Raw genomic sequence first — 17,969 nt, forward strand, 5'->3', positions numbered from 1 at the left:
GTGTGTGTGTGTGTGTGTGTACCTGTGGCGGCAGCCGTCTGTTGCTGTAGCTGTGTCTGACACTCTCTCCTGGCTCTCTGCATCTCCCAGTAGAACTGGCAGTGAGGAAACCTTCCATTAACCTGTCGGGACGAGAGGAAATAAATATTATGAATATTATCTCCAACATGAACAAACCTCAGCGTCAGTCAAAAGTTCAGCCCGGCTCTACGTGTCTCAGGCCACATGCTGGTATTTGATAAACGTGCTTCGGCTTTCTGGACCAAAGTTCACGCGTCTGTATCTGTAGGTTCCCTCAGGAGCCTTCGGCAGCCGCCACGCCGAGCCCTCAGACGAAGGCTGAAATAAAACGGTTTAAATTTGGTGACGGGGTCAGTCGGACGAGGACTGGTGGAGTCAGGGTGACGACTTCCTGCAGGGGTTTTCAAAGTCTGGCACTGTGCCCCCCCCCCCCCCCCCCCCCAAACACACATAATCAAGACAACTTCCTGAATCTCTTTGTAAACAAGAAAAATAATGCTGCTGTGGAGTTCGTTTGTTAGCTGTGAGCTTTAACGTCTGTGTTTGTCTATTTTGGGAAATCTGCATCATTAAGAGCATCCTGAATGATCTGTCTGAGCTTCCTGCCTGCAGGAACCATCACTGGATCACAAACCTAAAACCTGCTGATTCACAGGCGAGTTCTGCTGTTACACTTTCACTTCCAAAAACTTGACTCAACACTCAGTTATTGGCTCATTCTTGAGCTTTTGACTGTCCACATGGTCTTCATCAGCAGGTCTTCATCATGTATCGCTGCTGAACAGTTGCTTTGATGAACTCTTGCGCCCGACAATATTCACCCTGCATTATGTTCCCACAGATGAAGAGGCTCGGTCTATTTCCTGGAGCTGAGGGCGGTTCAGAGCAGCTCTACATCGGCCAGAATCTGACATGTTTCTGTCAGCGAGGATAAACAGAAGCCAACAAGAAAAGTTTCTGATGTTTGTTCCCACTCTGCCGTCGTTTGGCTTCAGAACGCCTGTAGACGTTTAATGAACATCTCACTGGGACTGCAGGCGTCGCGACCTCAGCGTGTTTGCTTTTCTATCAGCTTTAATAAAGTTTACGTTGATGTGTGAGGCTGAAAAAAACCTGTTCTGTTATTTCACATCCCAAATAGTTTTCATTCTGCCTCTCAAATACAGAGTGAATCCAGCTCTGACTTCTGCTGCTGATGCTGTCACAAAGTCGCCCCGTCGAAACCCAAAAGTCCTGGAAAGCTCTTTGTATTCAGCAGCCAGATGTGCGTCGACACTGAGCCGCAGCGCGGAGGAAGAGGAGAGGATTGTTAATTAGCCTCAGCTCGTTAGCAGCGTCTGTGCTGATGCTGCTGCTGTGGGACAAACCGTCAAACCAGAGGCCGGCGTGTGTGTGCGTGTCCTGGTGCAGCTGACGGTAACCAAGGACGGACACACAAACAGAGCGTAACCCGAGGGCGGCGTGAACAATGTGCACAAAGAGAAACACACTCAAACAACATGAGTGCATGTGTCAGCGTGACTGCATTGATATACTGCCAGAGGGTGTGTGCTGGGGGGTCTGTTTACACTGAGATACCCTGCCACTCTCACAGCATGTCAGAGCTGTCAGTGTGTTTATATGACACACACACACACACACACACACACACACACACACACACACACACACACACACACACACACACACACACTATAGGAAACTAGAGGAAATAGTGCATCTGCTGGGGACTATTTTCAGCGGCGGATTAATCCACATTTAAAGTTCAAGAGTTTGGTGGTGATCTGATGCGTTCAATGCTGGTAGGAAAAAACGCTTTCCAGGGGAGCAGCTGAAGCTGTTCAGTCAGAAAAACAAACTCTGACAACAAAACAAACAAACATCACTATTAAGAGCAGAAAATAGAGCAGAAAACAACAAGTCTGACACTTTGTGAAGCTGTCAGGCTTCATGGTTTAGATTCTTCCACAGACACGTTTCCTCGATATTTAACGAGCTTTTTATTCTTCAGTTTTAAGGTGGAGGCTTACGAGACAAAGGCTCCAGAACTCTGTCCCGGTCCAGGATGAAGACGGCTGACGTAACGTCCAGCTGCGCCTCACGGGGGCGCCGTGATCTCCTCTGGACTTAAAAATTTGTCTTTCCCGTTTCAATTGTAGGAATTAGATGATTTACTAATCCTGGGAATCAGTCTATGAATTGTAAAACTCTTTATGGCCCTTTGTCACTGAGGGGAGAAAGAGGATCAAAGGACATTCAGTGGGGGACACCGGATAGAGGGGGAAGGTGAAGGTACAATTCACTGTACCTGAGGAGTTTATGGTAGAGTATAAACCCTAAAGAAACAGGATGAGTGAACTCCCCCAAATGGTCATTGTTCTTTAGATTTATGATTACCAGGTGTGTGTGTGTGTGTGTGTGTGTGTGTGTGTGTGTGTGTGTGTGTGTGTGTGTGTGTGATAACCAGTTGTCCTTTTCCTGCTAACAGTATAAAAGCCAAGACAATGTTGAGATCTGCAGAGAACACTCTGCATGCGTCTTCCCTCCATGCTGCATGTATTAAAGAGACCTGATTCATCACACCGAGTCTGTAATTCTTCAGAGAATTAGCAACTCTCAACAAGCAACACGAAGAATTTCCCTTACACAATTTTCTGCTTCTCAGAACAAAAACTATAAATAGAACGCAGCAAAGGTCAAAGGTTAAACCGTTTGATCTTATTTAATCCACCGCCGTCTAACAAACAGCATCATCTCCGTCTAATGAGCCCTGATACACACAAACACACAAACACACACACAAACACACAGAAACACACAGATCTATTACGGACAAAACGCTGCGGATTAAATTTAAATAAAGAATATATTTGTTTTTTCCAGTTTGTAATCCTGAGTCCCGTCTGACCTTGACTTCATCCAAAATCCACCGATTAGACCTGAGGACAGTAAAAGCACCACAGTTTGTCTGAGTCACTCAGAAACACTGAAGTCTGACCAACATTAAAAGTACAATCTGTCTTCAGCACGATGAACCGACGGCTCTCACGTTTTCAGACAATAATACCTGAACCATCCTGACTTTGGTGAGAATGGACAGGTTTTCTTACCGTCCCCTGAGAAATAACTGGACATTACGTCTTTGTGCAGCACACATCTGGAACAAATAGCAAGAAACCTGGAGTTCTGCTGCAGCTGGATTACATTTCATATCTGTATTTACTGTACATGACATTTGTCCCATGTGGCCAGGGGACAAACGTAAAGACGGCTCATAAAAAGAAAAATGAGCCTCACTGAGTTTCTCACTCAGCATGAGAAGAAGACCCCCGGCCCCCCGAGAGCTGCTGTGGAAGCTTTTTCCAGAGTCTGCTTTACATTTCACACATTTCACAGATTATGTTTCAACATGGAGACAGTTTTTCAAAGGCTGAAACAAAGATAATAATAGTAATAAGATAATAACAACAACATAATAATAATAATAATAATAATAATAATAATAATAATAATAATAATCAAAGATTATATGTAAGCTGATCAGATGTCTGTCGGGGAAAAAAAGAAAAAACTGTCACCTCTGCACCTCGAAACCAACAAATTGATTCTCACTAGTCACTGAAAAAACAAGAAATGTTCAGAAAAGTCCAGCAGATGCTAACAGCACCAAAGAAGAGTGAACTGGACTGAACTTGGTTTAAAAATCAAGTTTTTTTCTGTTTCAGGAGTGTTTCAGTGACTCCACTCTGTCGTTTTGAAACGAGGAATTTCAATATCTACAAAACGTTTCACCAAATGAAGCCCAGTTTTCACCTGCGTATCACTAAATCAATGCTAACCCAAAGAGGACATTTAAAGTCCAGCAGGAGACAACTGCTCATGTAAAACTTCTTCTCAGCGGAGCTCCAACAGGAATAAGTGAGCTGAGTGAACGTTCAGCCTGAGCGAATCAAACTGCGTCACTCCTCTGCATCAACATGATGGATGTGTCTCCTAACCGGCCGTGAGCACAGCGACTCGCCAACATCAGGCTCTCCTCATCTCTCTCCTCTTTAAATGCCTCTAAATGTTAACAGATGAGCAGGATTGGTCAACACGGGAGCCGTTCACTGACGTCGCTCTGCAGGATTCAGCAGCCAGTCTGCAGCGAAACGTTAAAAAACCCAAAAACAAGGATCTAATCAGCACACAGAGCTTCGCTTCAACCGTCGCGGTTAGAGTGATTAACACTTTTTAAATGTGTGTAAATATAATTCAGAGTCTTAATCTTCTCATTTCATGTTTCTTTATCTCCCAAACAATAAATCCAATGAGCTCATACGACAGGTTTCACCCACAGAGAGCAGAGTCCTGCACACGATCGATTTACAGTGGAAGTCGTTCACCTTTAGCACAAGAGCACAGACGCCGAGGTTTGACGTCCACTGTAACACACACACACACACACACACACACACACACGTGTTTCCAGCACTTCAGAGGACATTACATTGACAAACATTCATTTTCTGGAGACTTAATCCAACTTTCACAAAAACCTTCACCTTAAAATTTAATGATGGACATTACGGGGACTTAATGTCCCCATATGGCAGGTGGTCCCCACAATGTGACTGTGTACACACATTTATGTCCAGAGTAATACCTACACACACAAACACACACACACAGACAAGCAGATAAAATGTATGCATGTATTCAGCCGACAGAAAGTTCAGAGGTAATAATAAAAAGGTGTTAAACATTATCCAGTGTCTAATCTTCATACAGAGACAACACAGACGTCAACTGAAGTCACTGACACAAACAGTAACAGCTACAGCCTGAACCCTCATTTACAGCTGCTGTAAATGGTCCCTGAATGCACCACCAAAGGCTCAGTTTGTGGTGCAGTTCTCACAGCTGTGTTCCAGCGGTTTGATGGTGTTTCCTTCTGTTTTACTCTTTTCTTTCTTCCTCTTTCTGCTGGTCTGACCCTGAAGCAGAGCAGCTGCGTCCCATCCTGAAGTCAAACCTCCCGCAAAGACTCCTGCTCTTCCACCTTTGCACATCGCAGCACCTCCTCAGTCTGCGTTTCCAGACACTTTTGCTCTTATTTTCCAGTTCCAGCCTGTCTGATCCTGCTGTAGCGTCCGCTCTGCTCCGGCCCTCGTCCTCCTCCTCAGCCCTGCTCCCCCGTCTCAGACCTCCTCTCAGCTTCCTCTCCGGTCCCTCTGTTTGGCCCGGGCTCATATTACATCCTATTTGCCCTGTGATTAAATACCTCTAACCTCATACCTGTTCCTGTGGCTGCACCTGGTTCACAAGTTTAGCCCTTTAAAAGACTCAAAACCTGTTTCTAATGGAGATACAGACCAAACATTTAAACCTGTGATGTTTGTAAAGCCAATACAAAAGCAAAGAAAGGCCTACATTTCTAATCATTCATTGCAAAATGTTGGTTTTTCACCTCCAACTGAAACTTTGATGTGTACGTACATATAGACCAAGATTTGGTGTTAAAAGATACAGATGATGAGGATACCGACTGTCTTTATTCTTATGGGCAGCTGTGAAAAGTCTGTGTTTCACGTCACAAAGATCCTTAGTGAGTCACTTTTCCTCCGACTTGAGTGGATTTTTGACGTCACCTTTCCCACATCTCCACAGAGGTAACATCTGAGTTAATCATCACTCCAGTCAGACTTGTCTGGTGTTGCACAAAGGATCAGTCCTGGATTTTAAGCTTCCCTAAAAGATGATAACTAAATATAGAGCCGAGCCAACAGCGTGAATCAGACTTGAGCATTAAAAATGAACCAGCAGCAGCCAGAAAGTGAATGTATAATTAATGTTTTCACACAGTGGAGGAACAGTCAGCGTTGTCACTGCTGTTTGTGCAGAAGAGCTTCCAGGCTGCAGATTTACAGTCCAATCAGTGTCCAATTAATGAGGCTGAAAGCAGCAGAGGAGGCTGAGCTGATGGAAACCAGTGGGAACATTAGAGCAAATAGAAATAAATCAAGTATAGAATCAATGTAGCCTCACTGTGTGACTGTTTCAAGAACACTGAGTGATTCATTTTACTATGAAGCCACCTGAAACTAAATATTAAGCTCTATAGGAGATCAGAGTGTTGAGTGATATTCACAGAAATACTTTTAAACGCCATCCAGATCCTGTAGAGTCACACTAAACACCCACAGAAACTCTCTTGGAAAGGTCTGCCGTGTTGTTTCACTCCATAATCAAACAATAATAACAGTTTTTAATGAAAAGTTCACACTAAGCCTGCTGATAATGACCATAAGCACAGGACTGACCGTGTGGATGAGGGTGGAGGCCAGCAGGAGCAGCGCGAGCCGGTGCGTAAAGGACATGGTCGCATCTCATCCAGCGGAGGGTTGAAGCCACCTGAGCCGCAGCGCCGCGCTCATCTGACCGCCATCCTCCGCGGGAAACACGGGCTGAGGCGGCGCAGAGGCGGCGAACTTTGTGGTTTTAATGTTTCAAAAGTGACGCGTGTTAATCAGCTTCTGACCTGCAGCTTTACGCACGGATTCATTCACCGCGAGCGAAGAGCGTGAAACGCGTCTCAAAGTGCGACCAATCATCCAGCAGCAGCGACAAAACACCGCGTTCACACCTGAAACAGTCCAGGTGACACCAGCTGGTCCCCGTTTGGAAACCTGATCCGAGACTGACGAGTCCACTGAGGCGGTCCGGTTCAGTCCTTCTGTACTTTCTAACAAGTGCGCGCCCCCGTCACATGCGTCTGTCAGGAGACACCCCGGACCCGTGCGCGCTCCCGCCGACAGACCTGAAGGAGCGCGCTGGTGTTTTAATATGAAATAACAGCAGCGACACCGCGTGGCTGAACTCAGAACTACAGCCAGTACAATAAGATGAGGGGGTCCAGGATTTGAGGTTCAAGCTGTGGTCCTGAGGCCCTCAGGGGTCCTCGAGCTCCAGCGGTCCCAAACTTGAACCAATAACCAGGTGAGAATCAATCAAATGACTTTACTGAGGATTTCACTGCTGGAGCTGGTTGAGGTGGAGCTCATGTTCAACTGTTTTAAAGGACTGAAACTTTTCATTCTGGATCAACCTGCTGATCATTTTCTCCATCAATCGATTGATTGTTTGGTTTGGAAACGATCTGAAAAGAGTGAGAAATGTGGTCACAATGAGACAAAGTGACACCGAACCATGTTTGTTTAGTCCAAAGCTCAGATCATTCAGAGCATTCAAAGAGCAGCAAATCTTCTGAAACCATGACGTGTTTTTTAAAATTATTTTTGCAGTATTTTTACTGTGTTATCGGTACTTTCACTTCAGTGAAGAGCTGAAGAGCTTTCCTCCATCACTGACACCATCACATTGTTTCATCTGAGCTCTAAACGCCTTTTTCATGCTTGTGTGACAGAAGACTGAAACAAACCAGAAACCTTCACCACGTTTAATGAATGTGCTTCGAGGCAGATGAAAGGACGGAGGATCAGAGACGAGAGGAAACTCCATCCATCACCTGAAACCACCTGAGTCTGACCCCACGGATCATTCAGCCATTTCTGACGTCAGGTCATCAATCAGTTTTACTGCAGAGCTTCAGTCTGATCAGGAAATCAGAAACAGATGAAAGAAAGAAAGAAAGAAAGAAAGAAAGAAAGAAAGAAAGAAAGAAAGAAAGAAACTTTCCCGCCGGCTCGTCCATCTGCTGCTCTGCCATGAGCAACGCTGTAAACACTGGTCACATGATGTACCAGTCAAACCAGTCCGCTGTGGGACAACTGGGAGCTGCCAAAGCATCAGAGAGGAAGAGGATGAGGAAGAGGAAGAGGAAGTGAATCTCAGGCTGGGCAAAAGAAATTAAACAATAAGATGTTTCCACTGACTGATGCCAGATAAGTTTTATCTTTAAATAAAGTTTTATTGTATTTGTCACGTCTCCAGCTGCTGAAAACATCTTACAAACTCTTGTTTTTTCATAATATTAAAACTGTAAATTGTCATACTTTATATTTTTAACTGCGTGTGAAAACCAATAATCATAATCAATAATAAATCATCGTGCTCATGGTGTTTATTCTGATCCAAAACTTTGCAGAACTAAAGACATTTCCACCGACCTCAGCTCTGCTCATTAGCAACAGTTAGCACGCTAACAAACATCATACCTGCTACACATTAGCATGCTAGCATTGCCCCTGTGAGCATGCTGATGTTAGCGTTTAGCTCGAATGATGTTTATGGACAAAATGTGATAAATTAACATTTTTAATTATCGGTGTTTGTGGTTTCTCTTCCTGCAGAACATCCTGTTCAAAACGTGTCACTGGAGACAAACTGGTCACGTGATAATATAATAACAATAATTATAATAATTATAATGAAAAACCAGTCTGAGTTTTAGCCAATCAAAGCACTTTATTGCACTGTATAGTGTGACGGTGAGCCAATAGCAGGCTCTTATAAAAGTGTCATTTAATCTTTTTATCATGTGTACAAAACAAGTCACACACACTTGTACCGTACAAAATCAACACTATTTACATACAATATACACACACACACACACACACACACACACGTAACACACACACACACACACACACACACACACACACCGTGCACGCTCTCTCTCCCATCCAGCCCTGAACACACAGACGAGTTCTCCGGGTTTGATGGGATTTCCTTCTTATCGAACATCCTCCACCTCTCTCACACACACACACACACACACACACACACACACACACACACACACACACACACACACACACACACACACACACACACACACACACACACACACACACACACACACACACACACACACACACACACACACACACACACACACACACACACACACAGGGACGGAAACATGGCCGCTACGCTGCTACCCACAAACCCAAACTGCTGTCAGCCAAACGAGCACTAAGCAACTTGTGATATGCATAAAGTTTTTTCTTTTCTTCTGGTAAAAAGAAGCTCGAAGACAACGAGACGGACAAACGAAGAAGAAGAGCGATGAGGTGACGTCATCAGCTGCGTCATCACAGGGACGCGAAGGAACGGCGAACTCTCGAAATGACGTCGACAAAGTTTGTTTGAACCTGCAGCGAGCAGCAAGGTGAAGACTCCTCCACCTCACTGATTAAACCCAGGTCTCTTCGTTGAGGAGTCGCTGCAGCTCGGACAGATGTTTGCCCTCCTCTGTCACACCTGGCCTCCCTTCACCTCCTCTCTGACTGAAGTGGATAAAGTCTTCAGCCCCCTCAGACGTCCCATAAACTCCCTTTAGGCTTCTTATATTCACACAGTGCACTTTGCTTTGGACGCTGCAGGAGTTCAGCTGCTTTTCCCTTTAAATTAACTTTATTTAAAGACATTGCACTTACATCCTACTTAAGTTTGTGGTGTTTTTTGCCTTAAAATAGTCCCACAGGTCACAGGAGACAAAGGCTGTTGTTGTCCTTCAGCTGTCCAAAACTTGAACTGATGGACTTGTTTCTGAGACGCTTTGGACACTGAGGACACTGCTGCTGTCTCACGTTGGACCTTCACTGTCTCAGGATAAAATCTGCTGTGTGGATCACATTAAAACTACGTAAAATGTCCCCGTCACACATGGACACAGGATGGACACACAGACAGAGACACACACTCTGCACACACACACACGCACGCACACACACACACACACAGGGTGCAGGTGGAGAGAGCTGCATATAGGGGCTACTACACCTCATCGTGTTTTAGGTTCCTCTCCATATAGATTATTATGTCTATGTACAGTATTTATATTTGTACAGTAATCTGGCTGCCCCTGCTCTAACTGTAATAACTCCACAGATTTTTCTGATTGGACGACAGACACGGTCTCTAGTATCTCTGTCTACTTTCACCTCCTGACACCTCTGAAAACGCCACGCACAGTGTTCCCCTAAGGCTTTCTACAGTGACGAGCTCCTGAAACGGTCACGAGATCGAACGGGGGCGTAAAAAAACCCAAAAACGATCGCACCGCCGCGAAGCGATCAGCCGATCAATCAGTCGGCCAATCAGCCGACCGGCACAACACGACTCTAAAGGAAAGGGACGACTGAGGACCACACCATAGCAGGTTCAAAAATACAGTACATCTTGATTTGGGGAAATAAATGAACAACAACGGCGATATGCACGGCATACAGACGCATGCTAGCTCTCTCTCTCTCACACACACACACACACACACACACTCGCACGCACGCACACACACTCAGGCTACATGTTGTAGGCCACGTAGATGGGATCCAGCTGGTCTTGTAAGAAGCCGTCGCGGAGGTGCATGCGCTGTTTCTCGCCGCGGGAGTTGATGGGGATGACGCCGATGTCCGTCACCACGACCACGCCCACAATCAGGTAGTGCTCCTCCAGCACCGCCTTGGTCACCATGGGAACCAGGTCCAGGGCCTCCTGCTCGGAGCCCTCCAGCTCCACCACCACCACCAGCAGGTTGGTCCAGGGGAAGACCGCGCTGAAGAGGACATTGGCTGTTTTTAGCCAGCAGGGGGCAGCAGCACACACCTGACCTACACACTCCAGAGAGACTTCATGTACTCTGTTACATAATACTACAGTACTAATGTAACACTACCAGGGAATATTTTCCTGCATTATCACTGAGCTGAGATGCTGAAAGCAGATTTTTTTTCTTAATGTACTTTTACATCACGGTGTTGCTACTTTTAGTGACATAAAGTCATTGAATATGTTAAAATACGGCATGAAAGCAAAACTGAAAGAGGCTGAAGTGGAGCTGCAGAGTTCGAAGGTCAGACGGACGTTTGGACAGCCTCGGTCTTCGTCTCCTTTAACCAAACCTACCACTCCATGATGCTCTTGTGGGCGCGGATGACGGAGGTCTCGATGTCGATGGGGTGGTACCTCATCCCCCTCAGCTCCATGGCCTCCTCCAGAGCTCCCACCACGAACAGAGCGTCGTGCCTCTCTGAGGGGAGACACACAAAGACGGAGGCCGTGTTGGTGCGGCAGGGGGAGATGGCGAGCCGAGGGGACGCAGCCAGGCGGGAAACTCACCTCCGTTGGCGTCGGTGAGCTCGGTGCGGCGCAGGAAGCCCAGGTAGCCGGTCCTGGCCCACACCGTCTGGGTGTCTCCAAAGCTGAGCCTGGAGTTGAAGTGGTCGGACTGGAGGACCTCCTCGCCATAACCGCTGTAGTATCCGCTGCCGTTATGAGCGCTGTGGACCCAGATCTGCAGGAGGAACAGAAGACAGTCCACAGAACGTCCCGCTGACAGAGACCACGTCCTGGAACACTTCTCAGGCCTACGATGCTGCTGGACTTTGAACGACTGTCCAGGAAAAGGAACCTGAGACTCTCAGACCATAAATCTAAAAATCGATCGAAGGTAAAACTCTTCCATTCTCTGTTGAGGAGATAAATAAATAATGCAAAAGGACAAATTGAGAGAGGAATAAAGGTTGACAGCGCAGCTCAATTAAAGATCAGACTTCAGGAGAAGAAAGACACTCAGGAGAGAGACGTCTGCTGCCCGACCTCCTCCTCTCTGATTGGTTCTAAGCGCGTCACCTGAAGCAGGTCAGCGTGTCTGATGGACAGCTGAGGGCTGAACGCACTCACTGTGAGACGCTTTGGACAAAAAAAGTGTCAGCTAAATAAACACAATGGAATGTAACGGAGGGAAGGAGGGGACAAAGAGACAAAGAGGGACAGACAGAAAGAAAAGATGACAGGAAAGAAGAGATATGGTAAGTATAAAAAAATAAAGAGTTGAGGAAAACAAGAAGAGAAAGACAAAAAAGAGGAAGAAAGAGCAGGAAACTGAGCAGGAAAAACCAAAGAAGAAGAGCAGTGGTTCATATCTGTGACCTCTCCCAGGTGTGAGTCTCCTAGCGGTCCTTTGGTCTCCGGGTTGGCGATGATGATGCGAACTCCGGGCAGGATCTGGAACATAAAGGCACAGTTTAAAATCAGCTGAGGCAGTGAACGCATCACGACCGCAGAGTGTTCACCGAGCATCAGAGAAAAGATGGACCGCCTGGCGAACAGGACGCTTTCTCCTTCCTCCTCCCACATACGGTGAGTCAAAGCGAACGGCGAGCTGATCGATGGCCGGCCTCAAACACGACGTCCTCTCCGTGTGCTGGTGTGGGGGAAGAAGAGACACGAACGTCTCGTCGAGCTCCAGGAAAAGATCCTTCAGTTGCTTTCAAGCTTCACCGCTGTGAGCTAAATGCTAACATCCCCTCGCTAAAGTGCTCGCAAAGCTAACACGCTGAAGTTTAGCAGGTGTGATTCTCACCGTCTTCATTTAGCGTGTTAGCATGCTAGCATCTGCGAGCTGAGGCTGATGGGAAGCTTTGAGCCAGTTCTGCAGGTGTTAAAGTGACCAGGCAGATCTCAGGTCAGTGCGTCCAGCAGCTGACCGTCGAGCTCACGGTGGCGCTGCAGGTGAAGCTCTCATGTACGTAGCATCATGTAGCATCACGTAGCATCATGTAGCATCACGTAGCATCGTGTAGCATCACGTAGCATCGTGTAGCATCAGGTCATTTCATAACTTTTCAGTTCCATGTGAGGAAATGTTCTTTTGTTCTGACAAACTTCTGAAACCCGTGAACACAAACCGCCTCCTCCTTCCTCTCAGGTCGCCTCTCGTGTGTCGACCTCGCTGATGGAGTTCAGCTTGTTGCTAAGAGATCTGTGATGAAACTGAAAGGAGAGCTGCTCAGCAATCAGACGAGAACGATGTAATTTGCTGCTGGATTAAAGCAGCAGATCTGAAGAGCTGCAGGAGGACAAAGTGTTCAGAGAAGCAGAACTTTGCTGCAAAAACAGGACATTTCTTGTTTTCATCAGAGGACGGACTTCGTCAAACGCAGCTGTTTCCCCGACGGCTGCGTCTTACCTTCATTCCTTTCATTTGAAAGCATGACTGAAGCTTGTTTGGATGATGGATGAACGAGCTGCTCAGTGTGTCTGATCTCTTTACGTTTATGTTTGTTTCCAATAATCTGACTGACAGCAGGAAACAAACGGCTCAGATTGAAGCGTTTTAACCGTCATCGTCCACGGCGAACACATCAGATCACGCGTCTCTTATTGGAGGTCTTACAGGATGTTTGCTGACGACGTGAACAGAAACAAACTGCGAGCTGCCGTCACGTTAACCTCGACGGTTTGAACGAGCTCTGTAAATAAACCGCCGCCTTCTGACTGTGGGCGAGTCATATTCTGCAGGTTATGAAATGTTCCTCCTTCACCATCTGTCAGCATGTGACCAGCCTAACTAGCTAACAGCTAGCATCTGGACACGAGCGTTTCCACTGTAAATGATATGTGGTCACATGCGTCCAGACGACCTCAGCGAGAGGGGAACAGACGTCACAGCAGCGTCTGCTTCACGGCTGATCGAAGTCGCTGCCGGTCGGATCCAATCAGAACAGAATCATAGCGCCGATTCCAAATATGGTCACTTCTGGATGGAGGCTTCAAAGCGGCGGTGGACACAGCGACAGGTGACGTCAGCGCGGGTCCGCAGTGGGCGTCTTCAGGTCTGAAGACGTGATGCGGTCCTCTCGTCAGCCTCAGATCTGAGGCAGGACTCAGAGCTGCTGCCTGCTTTGACTCACTGGACGTGGGAGGACGCAGAAATAGTCCGATCTGTCATTCAATCTGCTGTGAGCGTGCATCTGCTGTGTGGGGGGGGTTTAAAATGATGTCTGACCGCCTCCGTTTGGGAAGCAGGTCAGTTCAGAGCTGGAAACTTGACGCTGAGGCACGCTCACCTTGCCGGACTCCATTAGCGGCAGACTGTGAGGAGAGCCTCTCTCCACCAGCCGAACCCTGAAACACACATGTGGAAACGTCACGTTTGGTGCTTTGAGGAGCAGGAAAATGACGGCGTGACACGGACGGCGCAGACTCTGGTACCTGTCGTGTCGCAGCGCTCTCATGTCCACGTACACGGTCGTGGGGTCCGGTCCCGAGGTGCCCTGCAGCCAATCACAACACAGACAAAAGCGCGTTATCTTTGCTCAGATCTCTCGTGTTGTTGACGCGTTTCTTTGCCGCGGTTCGTCTGAAGCCTGTCAGGCTTCTGCAGCCGCCGCCCGTTTACCTGCAGGCAGATGGCGAGGTTGACCCTGCAGCCGAAGGCCGTGCTGACAGACCGCGGGTGAAGGCCGAGGTCTTTGAACAGCTTCGAGAAGGAGTGCGTGAGCGACATCCTGGGCCTCTCCTCCGCCACCACCACGCAGGCCCGGACCCGGGACAGGTCCAGACCCCGAGCCTGGACCACAGAGGGACAAGAAATGAGGTCAGTGTGTCTGTCTGTGGACGTCAGCTGTGTCCCACATGGACAGGGTTCAGACGAGTTGGAGGTCTTTGGAGGTAAAAATCAGGTTTCATTCTCCCTGAAGAAAGAAGGCAGGTTTGAGGATTTAGACCTGGTTTTAGGTTTAAACTAAGAACTAAAAGAGGAGCTAACTCACATCAGCGAGGCCTCACAAGTCCACAGATACAAAGGTGTGTGTGAGTGTGTGTGTGTGTGTGTGTGTGTGCTGAATAAGAAACATTTGTACTCTTCACTGCGTGTTCAGCTTTCAGTCTCCATGGAGACTTAAAGACGATAATCACTAAAATTAACTGCAGCCTCCATCAGCGACCAATCAGAGGCGGCGGTGACTTCAGCGCTCATCGCGGCCTCAGGCCGAGCAGGCGGAGACAGACGTGAGTTTATTACCGCTGAGGACGGGGGACAGAGGACGGCCACACTCAGTTAGACGCACATTCAGCTGCAGGACGAGCGCGGAGGCCGAGGAAAGTGAGCACGAGACAAATCGCCACAAAGTGACATCACTTCCTGTCCTACAGAGGATTTCTCCAGAAAGACAGAATCTGATTTTATTATTGATCATGTAATCACTGATGATCGGGCTCATTGACCACAGTCTGAGGTACGAGGAGGAACCAGGTCCAGAAGCCCTTTTAGATCCAACAGTTCAGAGTCCACAGCAGCTCCAGGTCTGACCCAGAGTCCCCGTCTGTCTCTGCGCTGGTTGGACTGATAACGCATGAAAATGTCTTTTATGGTTATTTTTATTCCTGCTTCAGTTTGTGTAAAACAATCATACAAATAATCAGAATATTAACTTCTGTTGCTCCCTCTCTGTCTCAAAGTCTGTCTGTCTTTTTTTGACTGATCGTCCCGTCAATGAGACCTTCATGTTAACACTGATACGAGCGGCGCTCATGAAGAATCAGACTGAGGACGGAGGTAAAGACGACGGCCTGCCGTCAGACTTTTGGGATCAGGATCCAGAACCTGAATGGAGGTGAATAAATATCTGCGTCCTCCTGGGAAACGTCCTGCGGTTGAACTGTGTAACCTAAGAGGGGACGGACGTGTACTCTGTCTGTCCGGCTGACCTTGAGCGCCTCGGTCTGCAGGCCCAGTCCTTTGGTGCACAGCTCCATGACGCTGTAGGAGCAGAAGGTGTCTCGCACCCTCAGCTGGCTGACGGCCAGCAGCCACAGCGCCGGGTTGGACTCCAGCTCCACCGGGGGAATCAGGATGGACTGGTGGCCTGAATACACACTGCACAAAACACAACACACACTTAGACTTCGTCACATCCAGACGTGTTTCCCACAGAAACCTACTCCACCAGTCAGGTGTAAATGTGACTTATAGCTGCTTTAGAGTCACTGAGGGGACGAGACGTCCTCATCCCCAAAATGATTTGCCGTCTGTTTTATTTATAAGACGTCCAGCAGCAGAAATCTGCTCTCACCAAGTTCACAATTTATGAGCTGAGGATTTAAAACAGAGCAGACGTGAAGATTTAAAGTCATCGCAGATAAACATCGTAGAAACACAGTGACTCTTCTTATTAAAGGACGGTGGACATCTTTGACATGAAACATGATTTGAGTGTCCTGAACATGGACGCCTGAGCGGGACACCTTCATGTGACATCTGTCCACCGCGTGTTCGATCCCCGGCTGCAGGGGTCGGACACGGACCAGTTTAAGGCGTGTTAGCAGACGAGACACCAACCTGCAGAGACACCAGAGGACAAAGCCGAGGCCGCAGTACGGGTCCAGACAGATGGCCACTTCTCTGGACGGGTACAGCTCACACTGCAGCTTCACCGACCGGCAGAAGGCCCCAACTGCATTATGGGACATCTGGAGAGAGCGAGTGAGAGACGGAGAGACAACAACCTTAAAACTCTTTCTTTCTGAGGGACTTTCCTCTGGAAACAGGCGGACGTGCTCCATTCAGTTTGTGAATCACGTCTGCTGCTTGGTGCTCATTTCACGCTGATGAGGAAAAGGCTGTGGTCTCTACAGCGAGCCTCGAGGCTTTTACTCTGCGTGTCCACTGCTCTGACAGCCCGGTTTTAACGAATAAATGAAAAAAGGAGGAAGTCTGTGCAGGCGAGAAGCTGCTCGGGGATCAGGATTAACGCTGAGCTGACCTGAACTCCGGCCAGCATGCCGGTCGTGGACACGCTGAAGTCCAGATAGGCCAGGCCGTCGGGGTTGGTGGGCTTATAGAGAGCTGGAGGCTTCTTCTTTGGCAGGTCATCTGCAGCACACACACACACGCACACGCACACACACACACACACACGTTTGTTTTATTACACTCTGCTGAGTCATGCTCCGCTCAGGAACGCTGACCTCAGGCTGAACCTGCAGTGCAGCTGCAGCAGCTTTGCATCACATTTTAAAGGTGTTTGTCGCAGATGTTTTCTGACCTGCCCCTTTGAAATCAGTGAAAAACCTTTTCTTTCCAAACATTTTGGATGCGATTTTTCTTCCTGCTGACGGAAGAAGAGCTTTGTGTGTTTGTGAGGACAGCGGCTCACCGGTGTCGAGGACAGGAGGCCAGTTCCTGATGTCCACCGTGGCCGTGGCCTCCTTAGAGCGCAGCAGCTTACAGATGACCCCTGTGGTCATCACGCAGGCCGAGTGACTGACCTGCAGAGAGAGACGGACGCACCTTTAGACTGCAGCTACACAACAACATGATGAAGACCCTCGAGAAGGTCAGAGGTCAGCGACAGCAGTAGCAGCTGGAGGGCTGTTCTTACAGGCACTCGTTAACCTCTGATAATGGATAAAATGATGCAAAGCAAACAGGGAAAATGCGTGATGACAGTCAGGGTCACATGACGACCAGCGTTAAGCCAGCAGAGTATTATGGTCTGTCTGTGATCAGCAGCAGAAAGGTTCTCGACCTCGACGATCATCTTGACGGTGGGCAGCGTGGTGGAGATGTTCTGAGGGTGAGGCGGTCGCACCGTGATGGGGACGCAGCCGGCGTACAGGCTGCCGTAGAAGGCGGCGATGAGGTCGATGCCTGCAGGACACACGCACACACACACACACACACACACACACCGTCAGTTCAGTTTCTATCTAACATCTTGTTACGTCATGTTGTTCAGTAAACGAGCGAGCGTCATTCCCACCTGGTGGGTAGACCAGAGCCACGTGGTCCCCCTCCTGCAGACCTCCTCTCTCCATCAGCAGAGCCGCCACCCGCTCCGCCCTCTTATGGAGCTGCAGGCAGGTGAGGGAGCTGGACACCGCCCCCTGGTGGAGGGGAGGGGGGAGCACGGGAGGAAGGGACGGCAGAGAAAGACAGACTTTAAGTTTCATTCTTAGATTAAAGGTTTGTGCTTCATAAACTGGTGAGCTCATGAGACCAGAGGTGTGTGTGTTACCCGGGAGCTGAGCAGGGTGTAGAGGACGTGGTCTGGTGTGGTCTGAGCCCTCCACTGCAGAACCTCCGACAGGAACAGGAACTGAGGAAGACCATCAGAGGCGTGATCACAAACACTCCCTGAACGGCTCTGTGCTCAGCACACTGACGCCTGCTCTTCATCGCACAGCTGAAACCATGACTGGCCTTTGAGACAGTT

The 17,969-nt window shown here is 48.2% G+C and overlaps 2 protein-coding genes across 5 annotated transcripts in view; both read right to left on the reverse strand.

Annotated features, from left to right (window-relative positions):
• Positions 1-6,425, reverse strand: part of LOC139346903 (vasoactive intestinal polypeptide receptor 2-like) — a 24,649-nt gene extending 18,224 nt beyond the window's left edge. The window contains exons 1-2 of the mRNA XM_070986269.1: positions 6,324-6,425; positions 23-122 (exon numbers count right to left, since the gene is read on the reverse strand). Coding sequence (XP_070842370.1) covers positions 23-122; positions 6,324-6,380 — 157 coding nt within the window. The 5' untranslated portion in view covers positions 6,381-6,425. The remainder of the gene's footprint in view (positions 1-22; positions 123-6,323) is intronic.
• A 1,978-nt stretch (positions 6,426-8,403) lies between these two features.
• LOC139346628 (disco-interacting protein 2 homolog C-like) overlaps positions 8,404-17,969 on the reverse strand; it is a 39,058-nt gene continuing 29,492 nt past the window's right edge. For all 4 annotated transcript variants that reach the window (XM_070985801.1, XM_070985800.1, XM_070985802.1 and 1 more), the window contains 14 exons: positions 17,772-17,852; positions 17,517-17,640; positions 17,283-17,404; positions 16,911-17,022; positions 16,518-16,627; positions 16,094-16,224; positions 15,463-15,631; positions 14,153-14,323; positions 13,966-14,027; positions 13,821-13,878; positions 11,902-11,976; positions 11,089-11,263; positions 10,876-10,999; positions 8,404-10,525 (listed from right to left, as the gene is read on the reverse strand). In XM_070985801.1, the coding sequence (XP_070841902.1) occupies positions 10,273-10,525; positions 10,876-10,999; positions 11,089-11,263; positions 11,902-11,976; positions 13,821-13,878; positions 13,966-14,027; positions 14,153-14,323; positions 15,463-15,631; positions 16,094-16,224; positions 16,518-16,627; positions 16,911-17,022; positions 17,283-17,404; positions 17,517-17,640; positions 17,772-17,852 (1,767 nt within the window). In that variant the 3' untranslated portion in view covers positions 8,404-10,272. The remainder of the gene's footprint in view (positions 10,526-10,875; positions 11,000-11,088; positions 11,264-11,901; positions 11,977-13,820; positions 13,879-13,965; positions 14,028-14,152; positions 14,324-15,462; positions 15,632-16,093; positions 16,225-16,517; positions 16,628-16,910; positions 17,023-17,282; positions 17,405-17,516; positions 17,641-17,771; positions 17,853-17,969) is intronic.

Source organism: Chaetodon trifascialis, chromosome 18, assembly GCF_039877785.1.
Source record: "Chaetodon trifascialis isolate fChaTrf1 chromosome 18, fChaTrf1.hap1, whole genome shotgun sequence".
In the NCBI taxonomy this organism is placed as follows: Eukaryota; Metazoa; Chordata; class Actinopteri; order Chaetodontiformes; family Chaetodontidae; genus Chaetodon; species Chaetodon trifascialis.